This window comes from Dermacentor albipictus, chromosome 3 (genome assembly GCF_038994185.2).
Source record: "Dermacentor albipictus isolate Rhodes 1998 colony chromosome 3, USDA_Dalb.pri_finalv2, whole genome shotgun sequence".
In the NCBI taxonomy this organism is placed as follows: domain Eukaryota; kingdom Metazoa; phylum Arthropoda; class Arachnida; order Ixodida; family Ixodidae; genus Dermacentor; species Dermacentor albipictus.
In genome coordinates this window covers 27,142,025-27,158,851 of record NC_091823.1, presented here as the reverse complement: position 1 = coordinate 27,158,851, position 16,827 = coordinate 27,142,025, and the positions used below count along the sequence as shown (strand labels likewise).

Sequence of the window (16,827 nt, the reverse complement as noted above, 5' to 3'; positions counted from 1 at the left end):
ACTTTCAGCATCTACAGCTGTCGAGGCTGTGCTCTTGTCATCTGCTACTGCTGCTACCTTGTTAATTCAAACAAGCTTCATGTCATTTAGATTTCAAGATTGCATTGTATCTACATAACACTTGCACACAGTGACTGTAGTCAAAGTGTAGTTCTGCATGCAGTGACAAGCATTTTGTTCAATGAATTGACGAGCTTGCATTTGTCTGGAAATAGTCGTTTTCCACTATTCATGGCATTTGCTAATGGTAACTACTCATTACAAAGTGCAGCAACACTGATAACGTAAATATAAGTGCACCCTATTAGAACTGTAAAAGGCTTTTCAAGTCACATATAAGCACAAGTTAGACTCTTGGAAAGCGCTCAAGACTCCTGAAGAGATACCAACTTGTACTTTCGAAAACAGTCTACACCTGCCTTCTCCAGATGTTGCTGTAAAATTGGTGATATCAGAGTCGTTTCAAATGGTCTACGAATTTGTGCTAGAGGTACCACTCCCTTCCCCGGGAGCCTGGTGACAAGATCTAGTAAACAAGGAAGTAATATAAAGGGTTTTTTGCTGGGCTTGTTGATGTGTGTTACCTTGTGGGTGAACTACGCGAGGATGGGACAAGAAAAGAAACAAACACTGCACTCCTGTTTGTTTCCTTTCTTGTCCTGTCCTCATGCAGTTCATCCACAAGTTAAGGAAGTAACAGTCCACGGCAGTTATAAACATTTTAATCATATGATTGCAAAGAAGTGAGGTCACCTTTGTGCCTGCTAAGGCATTGCATTAGGCTTGTTGATCTGATACGACTCAAACCAGCACTAGGGGACAGGGAGACAAAGGCAACAGGCAGAAAAGTTTGACAAAACATACATAGTTTTTGTGCAAAATGGCATGTAATGGAATACTTGAGCAGCTTTGAGCTTGTCTTCAGTGTTTCTCTCCAGCACTCTGTGCAATGCAAGTATAACTTGCTCTCGTATGCTGTGCTATTTACAAAGCAGATCTAGAGGGAAAGCAATCTATGCCAAAATTACTGCTGTGCAACAGTGAAATAGCAGCAGAGTGCCATCTAACCCATACCCATCACCTAAATGAGCAGTCTGACAAATTGGGACTACATTCCCATTGCACTGTGTAGTGGCAAGGTAAAAACCTTCAGTGCTTCTTGCAAAGTCATGGGCAAAAGTTTGGAAACCATGGCATCAACAAAAATTTTTATTTATTCCTACGCAACTTTACAATGTAAAATTGCTTGACTACATTGCGTTGGTCAAACACGTGCATGACGGCCGTACCACTCTATGTCAGCTGGCATGCCCAGGCTACGAAGAACTTTTTTCACAGCACCATTGGTCTTCAAAGTTTTGCTTGCAGCTCTATGTCATCTTCTTTAAGTACTTCGAGACAGACCACCGTGTATCACATGCCTAAGCCTGTACTGTGTTGGCAAAACATGCTAAAATTCCTTTTAATAAAAAGGGGTCACAGAAAGGCCCAAAAAAAGAAAACTTCGGCAGACACACTTCAGACTGCTTATGTGTGGGAATGCGAAAGCATTGTACCTTCTGTAGACTTCAGAACATCATAAACGCACTGATGTTATGCACTCGTGACGTGGCAGCACCTCCTCCCCAGTGGCTGCACCGTCGCATGTCCAATGCACGCACTAGGCTACACCTTTAGTCAGCCAGATGGCTGTGACTTGACATCTGAAGTGACACATGCACTAAACACCTTTAGTCAGCCAGAGCCGCTGAGCCAGGGAAGTGTGCTCGTCTCGCACCCCTTAGGTCCTGGTTCGATTTCTACCCAGACGGAAATTTAGCAAATTTTCTTTTCAAAGCCATTAATTTGCTTTGTTTACAGGAACCTGCCTGAGAAATTCGATGTCAATCTGAGCATTTCTTTACATTCTTTTACTCTTTGCGCCTTTGGCGATTTGTGGTACGATCTTTCAGTCATGGCTACTACGTCGACAGATTTTCACCTAATGAGGTATATAATGCTTTTGCATCAAAAGCTCTGGATAGAGCCAACATTTCGACAGGGAGACTTGTCTTCTTCAAGCCCCAGGATTTCTTTTCTTGCACACTTTGGTCACTTCAGATTTCTTTGTGCCATTTTTCGAAACGCTATCAGAAGATTAGCACCATTGCTAGCCTCAAAGCAGGAGCATACATAACAATGGAAGTATTGATAAGCGAGTTGAAACAGCATACATTTTTAACATAAGAAATAACCACACTTGTTGCCCTTGAAGATACCATCAAAAGTGCCAACACGCTAACCAAGGCATCTTCATTGCAGCATAAATATTCCACAGAACATTAAATGTACATTTGAAGTGCTTGAGACAGCTTTGCAATAATGCAGAATTTCGAACAAAGAATATGAACATGTTGACGAGTAAAAAGCACACGCATAATGAATACTGTAAAAATGAGAGGAAAGCTGTCTCGAGTATACATAGTAAATATATAGAGATGCCATGGATTTATATAGGTCCTGTGGGCCTTTTGAATGTGTTGCAAAATATCACAGTAGCCTATTCTCTACACGTATAAATGTAGCACAAGGCACAAATGACCACGTGGGTTGTGAGTGCATAGAAAAAGTTAGCATGATGGCTGTCATAGTAAATGTAAACCAGCACTTTATATGCAGCAATGTTATACATAGAAAAATTTGTTGCCCTGATTGCTGTCACAGTGAATGCAACCCACCACTTTACAGCCAAAAATGCTTAGAAAGCAGCAAAAGGTGCACACCTTCAACAATATGTATTTGACGTGTTGACTGAAACATGCTACTGATACAACTAAAGGCCAAGGAAACATGGAAGCGAAGCACATTTCCTGCATCCTTTCTTCTATGTCTTTGTTATTCTGGCACTACATCTCAAACCGTACTAACTAGTCCTGACCTTAGCTCTTCTGACATGTACTATTGAGAATGTAGGTTATATAACATATGTGCACTGATTATAGAACCATCAACCAAACTGCACAGCTCCCTGGTTTCAAGGCAGTGTCCAGAACTACATTCATTTTGTGTGCAGCAACAGTATAGATTCAGTAGTACTGCCATAGCTGGCCAAGAACCTTATATGCTCCATAATGGACTGCATCCATCTGAAAGGGTTCTTTGCTTGCATGCAGATGGCTTTAAATATTTTTTAAAATTTACTGTCTACAACTTAAGCCAATTAATTGGAACGCTCTCGTGTGGACTGACCACATTTGCACACATATGACCACATTTCTAGCTGCAATTGTGACTACGAAATGAGCCCCGACACAAAATTTTGTTTTTATGGCTTTGTAGGACAGTCATCAACTTAATAATTACGTTATGGAGCCTCACTTTCCGGAGAGTGCGACAATGATACATTACCTTTTTTATGTGTCACATTCATAACATGCACTTATAATGCAGCGCGGCTTTGGCTGTGAGAAGGGCAACCTGCCACAATATCGAAACCTTTGGTGGCGGTCTCGTGGTACCAGGTACCACTGATGCATGCACACAACCCTGCTGCCGAAAGCTGATTCTATTCAGCACTCCACGGGACAAGAAGGGAGAGTTTGCTTTCAAGAGAAGCGCACAATTGTACAGGCCAATATGGCGACAAGGTTGGCGACAGGGTCATTGTACAGGGGTCTTAAACTGTTTGTGTTGCCATATGACCACCACCCAGCTTTTGGCGACGTGATGAGTTGCCTTTCTCACGTCTGAAGCCACAATGTGCTTGACACACAGTTTTAATGGTGCTATAAAAGGTGCTGTAATTACTCCCGATGCCTCTCATGAAATTGAGGCTTCATACTGTAATTATGGAGTTGACAGCTACCTAAAACTTAAAAAAGCAAGTGGGACACAAAATTTTTCTATCAACACTCCTGTAGGTGTGCTGGGCTGTCAGGAGACACAGCATTGCAATTCAGATGGTTGCTCACATTGTCCACAAACAATGGTACCTAACTTATGTAATGTACTGAGGTGTCAAGATGTATTCACAAAGGCAAAGCAAGAGTGCATCCTCCCTTTTGCTTCTTGAACTTTGTTTTTGTCTAATCATAAAAAAGATAGATTGGCAAGGAAACAAGAGTTCCCGATTGTCAGTCAGCCTCTAGAGTCTGTGAAGGAGTATGTTTACCTAGGTCAACTAATCACAGGAAACCCTGATCATGAAAAGGAAATTCATAGAAGAATAAAAATGAGTTGGATTGCATACGGCAGACATTGTCAGTTCCTGAGTGAAAGCTTACCATTATCATTGAAAAGGAAGGTGTACAATCAGTGCATTTTACCGGTGCTGACATAGGGGGCAGAGATTTGGAGATCGACAAAGAAACTTAAGACCAAGTAACGACCGCGCAAAGAGCGAAAGAAGGAAGAATGCTAGGCATAACCTCAAGAGACAGAAAGAGAGCAGTTTGGATCAGACAGCAAACGGATATAGACAATATTCTAATTGACGTTAAGAGAGAAAAACGGAGCTGGGCAGGTCATGTAATGCGCAGGTTAGATAACCGCTGGACCATTACGTTTACAGAATGAATACCAAGAGAAAGGAAATGCATTCAAAGACGGCAAAAGACTAGGTGGAGCGATAAAATTATGAAATTCACGGGCGCTAGTTGGAATCGGTTGGCGCAAGACAGGGGTAATTGGAGATCGCAGGGAGAGGCCTTCGTCCTGCAGTGGTCATAAAATAGGCTGATAATGATGATGATGACGAAAAAAACCAAGCATGTTTCCAAACCGCCTTAGATATCTGAAGCATATCCCTTGCCACAGTCATGATCATCCAGTAACAATTGTCCAGACTGAATACATTTCAAATTTGTGCAGTTCTTACACAGGGAGGTTATAGGTGATGTACATGTAAAAATTAATCCATGGAAGCTGTTCTGCTTTCAAGTGTTACTGTAATACACTGGCACTCCTCAGCCACATGCAAATGCTTTAGAAAAACTTGGACGTAGTTATTTTTTGACATATTTTCTGCATGTTGTCAGAGGCATCAATGCAACCATTTTGCAACACCACACGATATCACGGGCATGCCTGCTTTGACTGATAACCTATTGGAAGACGTTGGATTGTGAATTATAGCATAGTCATTTCACAGTGAAAATCAACATGCCCACACTAGATGACACCAAGCTGAAAATGCACCAAAAATATGTTCTGTGTTGAGTTTTTGTGGAGTCTTGTATAGTGTACTGTAGTGAAAGACAAGACCAGGTAAGCAACACAGAAATGGCCTCTATGTTCTTATAACTGTCCCGAATTGTGCTTGGGGTAGATCACCACATGTATTTCAAAATGCTGTGAAAGTACTTTGAGAGCACCAAACGAGAAGAAAGGGGGTTAACCACGGGGCCCGATTTTTTATTTGTCATATAAGAAGCCAACAAACACTGACACGAAGGACAACATAGGGGAAATTATTTGTGCCACAACCTTTGCATAATGCAAAGGTTGTGGGATCGTTCCCCATCTGCGGCAAGCTGATTTTCATCCACTTTCATTTCCATTAATTCATCGTTTCATTATTTCATTTATTAAGCATAAGTAATTTACCTTATGTTGTCCTTTGGTCAGTGTTTGTTGGCTTCTTATGATATGACTAATCAAAATTGGGCACACATAACGAGGGTCTCGAATCTGGCAACCTTAATGCTTTCAGGTAGCATGTGTGGGTTTATTGACCGGTTGCCTTCACCCAAAAAGATAATGTTCTCGTGACGCCTGTGGCAGAAAGGATGTTCCACATCCGCCGCCAAGGTATGTGAGTAGTGGCGCTGGTTAACACTCCTAGGCTTCTTCAAGGAAACATAAGTACATAAGAAAGTGGAGGGAGAACGGCGCTGCGGTAGCTCAACTGGTAGAGCATCGCACGCACAATGCGAACGTTGTGGGATCATTCCCCACCTTCGGCAAGTTGTTTTTTCATCCACTTTCATTTGCATGAATTTATCATTTCTCTTTTCATTTATTAAGCACAAGTAATTTCCCCTATGTTATCCTTGGTGTCAGTGTTTATTGGCTTCTTATGATTTGAGAGCTCCAGTCACTTGTACTGCTACAGAAGACACAGCAGCTGTTTGTCACGCAAAATTGCAACAGAATCAGTCAGCACATGCAAATCTCATGCAGCCATACTGCTGTTCCCTTTCTGATATCATCGTATTTATCTCTTTATAATGCAGCACTGCTTTAAAGAAGTGGTGGAGTTTCGAGTTTCCAAGAGCAAGATTGCATGCATTAGCAATAACTAAACGGGTCCTGAACCACCCTTCAAGCTTGGTGAAATAACATAGTCCATGGGTAGCATACACTGCTGTGAACATCTCAGCCAAGCTTTGCTGTCATACGCGGTACGTGGAGCTCGCAAGCGGAGTTCGAAGTCGCCTTTCTCTCGATCGCTGTCTATTCAAACAGAAGCCTGCTCCTCACTCTCTTCTGGACGCTTTATTTCGTAATAAAGCAGATTCCCATATGCGGCTGCTATTGGTAGCTGCAGTTGGCTATGCAAAGTACACACCGCGACTGCCACGGGGTGCCACCACGAGTCCACTGGCTAAGCACACTGTGGCTCGCTGAGAACAACCGCATTTGGCTTACGTTTAGCATGTCGTAGGCACCAAAATCGGAAGTTAGGGCATCTACATTAACATCATAAATGATATTTGAACTGCGCGCCACAGTGACATTTAGAAGGTGAAGCGTTGCGGGCACACCCCATTCCACCGTAGCCTTCGCTGTGCAAGGCATTGCAGAAGGAATGAGAACACAGCAGAGGCCGTTGTTGGTTGCCAATAACTTTGCTTCTGCTAAATGCATTGAAGTAGTTTTTGTGGCAAAGTATTTATCAAGTCACCTATTTTCATTTCAAATGCTTTTCTCTACTTTGATAAAAAAAGTGTTTCTGGGCCTCTACAATTTCGGAGATATCCAAAGCCTCTGCAATGTACATTAAGCTGCACCAAGTCTTTAAAAATTGCCTGTGGCAAATAGCACAACTGTAATCCTTGATCTAAATTACCCAATGAGGCGGCCATTACTTCTACATGAAATCTAAATCCACAATTAACTAATTTACATAACTGAGCAAATTAATTTAATTGATTACTTCATGGCACATAGTTAAGTCTACTAATTGTAGCTGGAGAGTTCGCAAGGCATATCGACTTTGAACGAATTCTGACGATGGCCGAGATGTGCACCGTCAAAGCTGCGGTAAAAATGCACTGTTGTTTTACTTACTTTTTTGAGAAAACGGTCGTTTGTAGCCAAAGAGTAACTGGAACATCAATGGATTTCGTCAATCACTTTCAAAATTAAGATCTTGCAACTGGTGGAGTTATGAGAATCCATTCCAAGTGGATGTGCCTTGTGAATCCACTGGCCACAATTCGTAGATTGAAATATGTGCAGTAGCATAACTAATTAAAACGTTAATTAGCATACTTTTGTTAATCATTCAATGCAGCATCTCACAGAAGTAATGGCTGCCTCATGAAGTAATTGAGATAAAGGTTAGAATAGTGCTAACTGCTACAGGCAATTAAAAATTTGGTGCAAGTAAAAAATACCACCCTGTATAACTAATTTTTTTTTGTCACTGCTTTAGAGAGATTGTCATGGTCCACTTAAAGCAGTGGCACAATACTGGAAGTCAAGACTGCTTCAAAAATGCAATTCTAACAAAAGTAGGTACTTCTGCTAGCAGACAATGCTGAACATGCTTTAATGAACCACATCAGCTGGCAACAAAACGGACTTCAATATGCTAGAAGCTTTGAAACAGTCAAAAGTCTGTCAATACAGTCTGCGTCACCGCAAACCACAAAACGCATTGACAAAAGTGGTCGACAATTCTGCAGACAATGTACTTTGAAGAATTATTAAGGCACCAATATGCAGTAACAAGTGTTATAAAGGGAAAAAGTCCGTATACAAAAAGAAGAGCTAAGCCCCTTTGTAAGACAATGTAGACTGGACTTTGATATGTGCAACAATGTACAAAATATTTGAGATGTGATCCTCATGCAACAAGAACAACAGCACAACAGAGTGTCTTGCATAAGGCCATATTACCTCTCCTCGCTGTGGTGAAGGCAGATGAAAAGAATGCAGATGCTTCTTGTGTTGCAGACGAACGGACTCATGCAGAGCCATTGAATGTTCCTACAACATGCAGCATTTTCTATGTGATGGCCACCTTTGGCGCTTGTAAAAAATGTTACAAGGAAAACTTGCACACCTGCCGCTGTGGGGCATCGGCACTTTCAACCACTGTTAGGCACAGCCTTGAGTAGAACGACACCTGTAGATGGAACGCTTGCTTCGTGCCGATTGTGCGGAAGGTAAGTGCCCAAGTCCTGCATGGCAATGACATTCCGGAACCAGTAGCCCTTTGTGTGGTTCAAGCCAAGCTGATCCAGTGGCAGCCACACTTGAGCAGAGTATGACGTGTTGTGGTTGATAACGGCGATAGCATATGAGTGCATGCCATCTACCAGGGGTGTTATGGGCCTCAGCCAGACGCTGACATCCTTGTCCTGCAAGACAATCAGTGACCTTCAGAAGACCAAGCAAGATGCACAGACCCAAAGGGATACTAACTATACAAGAACTAGACTGGTGGGTACACTCTGTGAACCTCTCTCGGCATTGCAAGGGCAGCTGCTGAATGTTTTCAAACATTTTGAAGTAATCACTGTACTGTACTTTTGTGAATGCATTTGTCCAGTACACTGTTTTATTTATTATGCAATTGGATCTTTCTTTTCTTTCCTTTTTTTTGCTGATATGGAAGTGTGTGCTTACAATGATTATTGGATACAATGAAGGCATTTTCATGTTGGATGCACATTCATTATAATGAGGCTCGAACGTACTGTTGCGTAATGTAATTAAAAGTACAATAAATATGAAACTGAAAGCAAAACTGCAAGGCACAGTGCCATTATAGGTGAAGCAGCGCTGAAATCGCAAACATTATCAGCGTAGCTTTTGTGCACAGAGTGTTAACTGCCTCATAAGCCTTTCTTTGTTTACCTCATAATGTCTGATAGGTGAAAGCAAGAGAGATCTCTTTGGACGTTCCAGAGTGTGACAGTGCAGAACTGCTGAGCATCAATCAACCAACAGATCTAGTGTTTGTGATGCACTGGGAGCAGGCATGGTGGGTAACTTTTAAATGTATTTCCATAGCAATGAAATACCCAACGGATGTGTAATTCCACATAGTAAATGCAAAACATGCAGTAAGTGATTCTATACACGTGAACTACAGGAAAAGCTACACACCTGCCGTTAGGAAACAAAGGTTGACTGTGTAGGGAAACATTAACTGAAGGATGAGTTTTTCCAATTGAATTTGCTTAACCAAAAAGTGACATGAATTCACCGAATGAAGTCAAAAGTCATTTTGTGACAAATTTAGTTCCTTTCTGAGCAGAAGAACTAAATAAAATTGGGAGCCTTGTTACTTTCTAATGTAATATGAAGCAGCTATTGCTTTAGTGATCACTAAATAACCAGCCTCATACAATTGTTGCCAAAACATCTGAATGTCCCAGGAGACTGCTTTCAAAGTTCTAAGAAAGCATTGCACAAATGTTTCATTTTACACTGTTTTATGTTCTTGGCAAAGTTAATGTGTCTGAAAGCAGCTTACCTAACTTGATGTTTTTCTAAAACTTATTTTTAAACATCTCAAGCAAACTCTGTGAATTTGTACCAACATTTTGTTGAAAAAACAGTAAAATAAATGCTGTTTCTTTAAAGGGACTGTCTACTGCTTGGAACATCTTTTTGGATTGTAGTGGCAATGAGAAGATTGCACATCATATTGATGAAAACGACCATGCCTATATCTTATAAACAAGAGAAAGTATACCTTTAATTTGGTCCTGAGAGTGGTGCAAGAATGATATGTGGCATTGCTCAACAGTGAAACGTGTGCCCTATCACGTAACCAGAAAGCCATACAGGGAGAGTTATTTTGCTGGTATACAATATTGCATTGCCTGAAATTGTATTTCATGCTCTTTTGCTAACTTTCTTTATGTGACAGAGTAATTTCTCTCGTTTCCAACTATGGTGTGCTGAAAAGCGGTGCCACCTTGTGCAAAGGCACAGAGTCACGGTGAACGAAGAGAGTTCTGCATTGATGAGTGGCCTCTGAGATTCTCGTCTCATTCAGTAGTCAGTGTTGTTGGCAACCCTGCACAGTTTTAAGAAGAGACTACGCAAATCAAAAAATTCTGTTTTAGATATTTCTACTTGCTTTCCAGAGAAACTACTGCACGTTTAGGCACTTCAAATGGTAGGCTTTCTATTGCACTACAAACTATAAGCTCCTAATAATGGTCTGCAGTCGATTTAAATATGTAATGGGGGGGGGGGGGGGAGTTACTGCATACAATGAAGTGTGCATGTGCTTGTAAAATATCAAACCAACATAAAAATAGGCTTTAAGCAAGACTCACACAGTTTGACATTCTGCAAAGTTTTTTTTCTTTTACAAATATGCACAATTTACTTCCCATACTGCAAACATTACAAAAGCAACACTGTAAATACAAAACATACTTGAGGAAAACACATGTGGGGAAGTGGCAGATCTGAAGATGGTTGGAAAATCTGGATACAACAGCTATTGGCCCTAAATGGTTTATGCCTGCTTGCACTAATCAGTGATAGTTCAGCAATAAAATGACCCCATGCGATTATTAACCTGCCATGAATCAATGTGCCCTATCACGTGTGCAAGCTTTATCTGCCATGTTTTATTCGAACTTATTCAGTCATCTCCTCACCTGAAAATTTTCTAGACTAAAACATGCTGATCTTACAGCACCAACAAAAGACAGATTGGTATTTTTCACATATTTAATTGCAATTATAATTAGAACATACTATTAAAAAATAAATTGTTATAAAAAGTTGCGCACATGTATTAAAAAAATAAGTTGAGTACTTCAGTACATAAACTTAGACTTCAAAAAGGTCATGTCTAATAGGAATCATGTAGCACCCATTTCTGAGGGAAGAGTTTGATGAGGAAAAGTAAAAAAAAAATAAATGAGATTATGCCAGTGTCCTCCCCAGTTAGCAGCAATATGTCTGCCTAATTTTTCAATATCTAGTATTGTACAGCTTATGCTACACGAAATTTGTTATTTGACTCAACAGTGACTAAGCAGCCCTTAAGTTCCTTCAGCTGCTACTTAGTAGACAAGCTTGCTCAGGAAATACAAAAATACACATAGAAAATGCATAGCAGGCAACTGACCATGAAGGCTCGTTTGCCTTGAATGCCAAGTGGGTCCTGGTTTATGGCAATTATTTCCTTGTGCTGCAGTAGCTTCTTAGCTGCTTCTGGGATCTTCCTGAGGTCATTTGACATCAGCAGTGGACTGGCAAGGATAGCCCACAATGCCATCTGTACCTCTGCTTGCTCTTGTGTCAGCCTGAAGTTCCCTATCATAAGCTGGAAAAGAGTACATATTAAATGATAACTTCCCAAGTATTACAGAGTTACTAATACGAACTACTCACAAGAGTATTCAGCATGTTTTAGCAGATTCGAATGTTATTCTAGCAGAATTAGGAGAAATGAATATAATAAACATGAAATTCAAAGTTTTACAGAACTGTTTAATCAATCAACCAATCAATCTGCATTATTACTAGAATATGAAAAATGTGTACATGATAATAGAACCGATGGCCATGAGGCTATTTTCCGATCCGAAGCAAGCTGCATCTACAGTGATGTAATAGGGACGAACTCAAAAAGAGAGAGGAAAAAAAAGATAAATGTGAGATACATAAAAAGTAAATAATTCAATATAAAATTGCAATTGGTCATGCACATTTCAAGTGACAAAAATACAACTACATGTAAGCACATAAGAACATCTTAATGATTAGTTAAGACAGCTCAGATGACAACGTAATGTTTCTGGCAGTTTTATTGTACGTGGCAATTCCTTCCAAACCTTTGTATCATGAAACTGAACAAGTCTCTCGCCGTTTACATTATGGCATATGGATAAATCGTAGTTACCATTTGATGTTTGTTTCGTACTGCAAAGTGGTACCACGAACACACTAGAAGGATGTGGATTAATGTAACGTATAATGTTATCTACTAAATGCAATGTCTTGTATTTGCACAGAACAGTGAAGCGCTGTATACATAACTCCTGATTAATTTCATTAGCAGGATGAGTAATCGGCACAAATGTGATCACGCACAATACTTGGTTTTGTAGTCATTGTAGTGCTGTTAAGTATGAAGTATATGTTAGACCCCATGACTCTGCGCAATAGGAAACGTGGCTGTGGAACAATGAAAAATACAATGTTCTTAATAGACTGTAAGAAAAGTATGACTGCGCTTTATTTAAAATGGAACAAGTGAACGATAATTTTTTACACACATTGTGTATTTGTTCTTTCTAGTTCAGGTCACCATCGAAAATGACTCCTAGATATCTAAATGCATATACTCTTTCAATCAGGTGATCACGTAACAGCAAGTTAAGAGAAAGTATCTCTGTATTGTTTCTCCTAGAGCGAAAAATTAGATATTTGGCTTTTTCAACATTTAACATTATGTAATTTTGTGAGAGCCAGCTAGAGGTAAACTCAGAAGTTATAACATCTTGTAATTGTGGAACCGAATCACCAGTAAATACAAGAGCTATGTTATTTGCATAAATTAGTACATTAGAGGTTTGTAGAGTTTTGAGAAGGCTGTTTAGGTAAACTTAAAATAAAACTGGTCCCAATACTGACCCTTGAGGCACCCCGCTACACTGTTATATGAGGAGTTTAAGTTTTCAAAGGACACATTCTGCTTTAGCGATGAAAGGTAGCTAGTAAAGAATTGAAGAGTGTTGCTAACTACACCATACAATTCAAATTTCTTTTATAACATGCAGTGGCCAACAGTATCATAGGCTTTTTGATATCTAAGAAAACAACTATTGTAAGTTTACTGCTATGAAAAGCACTGTTAATATTTTGCACGACGGTTTTTACCACGGCTGAAGAGGTCAGCTCCTTTGCTACAAAGCTATGTTGCTCAGGTAATATTATGCTATTTCCACTTAAAAGTTATTTAAATTGTAATGAAATTATTTTTTTGCAAGCTATGTTAATTACACTAAGTACAGAAATTGGCCTTTAATGGTCTGCATCATTGTGATCCATCTGTGGTGATAACCGTCTTTTTTCCTTAGCACTTCAACTATTGTACCAGTCATCCAAATGCATATCGCATACATATAATTGTTAACTGTGTCCGCAGGATAAACATTTGACTCCTCTGTCACATGAGTAACAGCGTTCACAAAATTTTTGCATTCTATCTGTACATCATCATCACAAAGACTTTCAAAATTGACTTATTGCAGTATAGAATGCACAAGCCTATAACAGTTCACAAAAGTACTTTGCTTGGCACATTCGTTGAGAGAAGTCTTAGGTATCTCTTTCAAAAAAGCAAGACAGTTGGGTCATGATCTGCAATCGCAATATCACAAACTACAGCAGACACATCTTTCCAGTACATTTAATTTCGTGAAACATTAAGCATCTTTTCAAAAGTCTTTAATGAGGGTTTTGTCATCAGCATAACGAAATGCCACATTCATGAAAGTTTACATGTTTCAGACAGCTGTTATAACATGCATAAATGATACTAGCACTTCTTAAACACCTGTTTCCTATATTCAGTCCATGTTTCTTGAACTCTTATCGGATTCATGAAATTGATAGGTGAGTTCTATTTTAAACACTGTTTTAGAAATATTTACAAAAAAAAAATGCATGCCTACACATCCACCAACAAGCAGTTTACAACACACTGTGCCAACATTTCAGTGAATAATATGTTACTAGCACATTACCAACAGCAAACTTCACAAAAACAGCCATTAAGTACTTTTAGAAGCATCTCAAACAAAGAAATTTATCAGTTAACTGCCAAAGTTAAAGGTATATTTCATCCTGTTACTAGCAAAAAACAAAAAAGACATCATTGGCAAGTACATTACCATATCTGCGTCATTCCAATGTCCTGGACCAGCATACTTGGCAAAGACTTCCTGGTTGTCTCCAAAAAAATTTATAACTGACTCGATCATGAACCAACTGTCACGTATGTCATGGTAGTTTCTCCAGAGGTTGCAGTCTTTCTCCAACTGAGGAAAATTTGGCTGTTAAATAAAGAGAAAAAGTGTTATGAAGTTCATTATGTGTGGCAACAGTATGCAAATAGGTTTTAATGCTAAACAATGAGCCAAACAGTAGGTATAATAAATATAACTTTAAAAACAATATTTGACAACAACACCAAAGGATAGGCAAAAGCTTGCATCCAATTACTTAGGAGAACAACTGACTATATCATTTCCCCTAGTGTTCTCTTTCTCAACTTGACAATTATGCACACATGGGAAGCACTACTAGTGCGTATAATAATAATGGCCAAAATGGGGGGAATTTCAATCTCAATTCTTAGCTCTGACTATGCTTACTCTGTCTTCTTTTTTCTCTCTAGCTTTCTCTTGTTATTGTAGCACACAAAGTTATCACACTTGTGTTTTTGCAGCTGCAATGAACTCTTCTTTTACTGAATGATTTCAGAACAATTACTCAGCTAATAAGTTCAATAAACTGCATTCTGGATGGTTCCAATTCTTATGATCTTGCACAGAAATTGTTTTGTGAAAATAGGCCCATCTTCTTCACTGATTTAATGAGGCAGGCAAAGTATCAAGGCAATTTTATAGGAAGCTGTAGATGCCATCAGTGACACTGAACCAAGAGATTGGATAATAATAAGAGACGAAGACACGCAGATCGGCTACGAAGAGTTGGAGATGTGAGGTGCACCTGTGCAACTGCAGAGACGTGCTTTTGAAGATCGAATGCTCAAGAAAAGAACAGAGAGTTGACGTGCTAGTGGTTTAACAGCAGAAGTACAACACTGATTCAATACCAGTGAACTATATTACAGTCTAAAATGCTTTGTTGCTGAGTTTCAAAAACGATAGGCCCGATAACAAATGTCAGATTACCAAATCTTTTCGTTTTGACAAAAAAAGAAAGAAAGAAAAAAGAGAAAGAAAGCAATTTATCATTTCAAATTCAGCATGCTGCATCATGCTTTGAGCTAGTCAAGGAACGTGGTTTTACAAAAACATACTAGTTGTGCGGGCACTGCATAGAAAAATTAATAAAATAGGATGAGACTACCTCAAAGTCGCAATTATGAACGCAAGAAAAACCATCAAACAAATAAGCAAGCAAACACAAAGCGTACCTCAACTTTATTAAGGAACAAATCATAATACGGCCAGCTGCAGGAGTATACGATCGGACGGTTCGTCTTGTTTAGGTACTCGGAAAATCTTGTGTAACCTGAGGAGTGAAACATTAAGGATGTTGCTGTTACGTATACGGCTTATACGTACACAAAACACGAATTCGAGAGCTAGGTGACGACGAGATTACCTTTGCTCTGCTGCTTTGCCGACGTGTGGCACCCGTCCACCTTGAGGTAGTCTATATTCCACGAGGCAAACCTTTCGGCATCTTTCTCCATATCGTGATCCTCCGTACCAGGAAAACCCATACAAGTGGAATGCCCGTAGTTTGTATACATTCCGAACTTCAGACCTTTACTGTGAATCTGTCAACAGAATCGAACTCTTTCGAGATCTACCAACACATCGCCTTGGCTTGTAAAGGAAAAGTACTTCACTCACGTAGTCTGCTAGAAAGTTCATTCCACGGGGGAATCTTTCCAAATCAGCCAGCAGGTAGCCATCATTGGTTCGTTGTCGTTCGGACCAACAGTCATCGATGATAAGGTAAACATACCCAGCGTCTCGATATCCATCTTCAGCGAGATGATCTGCAATCTTCATAAACAGCTTCTCACTATGAAAGCAAACAGCGACAGTTAGAAACGAGCGTAGTGTCCGCGCTCTCTCTATCAGCTAATCCAAACGAGAGAAATAAACACCTTAAACAATTGTCCGGATCCTTGTAGCAGTCGATATTGCACCGAAACCTCTCCCATGACATCCATCCCATCGGCGGAGTTAACGCCAGTCCATTGTCAAGGCACTGTGCTGACTCGATGAGAAAAGCTAGAAGCACGACGAATGGAAACCTACGTGTTCTAAACAAGGGCGTCTGCATTTCTACACGCAATGAGCAAGCTTCCACCAGCTTTCTACTCCGCTCTGGCAGTTTCCGCGAGTAGCAGACATTAGCGTCAGCTGCGCGTCGTCCTTCCAAAAGTTGGCAAGGCAAAAATACAAAACGCAACGCAAGAGTCGCATCAGTTTTGCATCTGATCGAAGCAGTTCAATCGGTTCACTTTCACAACACGGTCACACGGTGGCCAAGCGGTGGCTTTGGGCAGCTGCTGATGCCCTCCTTCACTCACGCTTGTCTCGCTTACGAGTTCCCAAATATTTTATATATCTCAAGGGGTCGCTACTGTAGATTTACGAAAGAATGCAAGGGTTACGATAAACTTCGACTGTAAAAACATGAAAAAAAAATTAAGATGATTTTTATTTCTTGCTTTTTTTCGTTGCTTTATTTTATGGTTACAGGTGGGGCGTGTTCGTCGCCGAAGAGGTGTCGCGCCAGAGCTTCGGGGTGTTTGAAAGAGGCAGTAAAGAGCACTTGGGCATAGCGTTTCATTCAACAAATAAAAATTATTGTATGAAACTCTATGCACTCGAGAAGGGTAGCCCTCTTCCCCCGTGAAGGCTGCAGAAG

At 40.1% G+C, this 16,827-nt stretch overlaps 1 protein-coding gene across 1 annotated transcript; it reads right to left on the bottom strand.

Moving 5' to 3' along the window:
- Positions 1-7,699: 7,699 nt before the first annotated feature.
- On the bottom strand, positions 7,700-16,482 carry LOC139057324 (alpha-N-acetylgalactosaminidase-like). Its single transcript, XM_070535280.1, has 7 exons — positions 16,058-16,482; positions 15,798-15,972; positions 15,544-15,721; positions 15,353-15,450; positions 14,082-14,243; positions 11,309-11,506; positions 7,700-8,567 (listed from the first exon to the last, which is right to left on the bottom strand). Exons 1-7 carry the CDS (start codon positions 16,234-16,236, stop codon positions 8,295-8,297), a joined length of 1,263 nt encoding a protein of 420 aa, XP_070391381.1. The 5' UTR covers positions 16,237-16,482; the 3' UTR covers positions 7,700-8,294.
- Between the last annotated feature and the right edge of the window lie 345 nt (positions 16,483-16,827).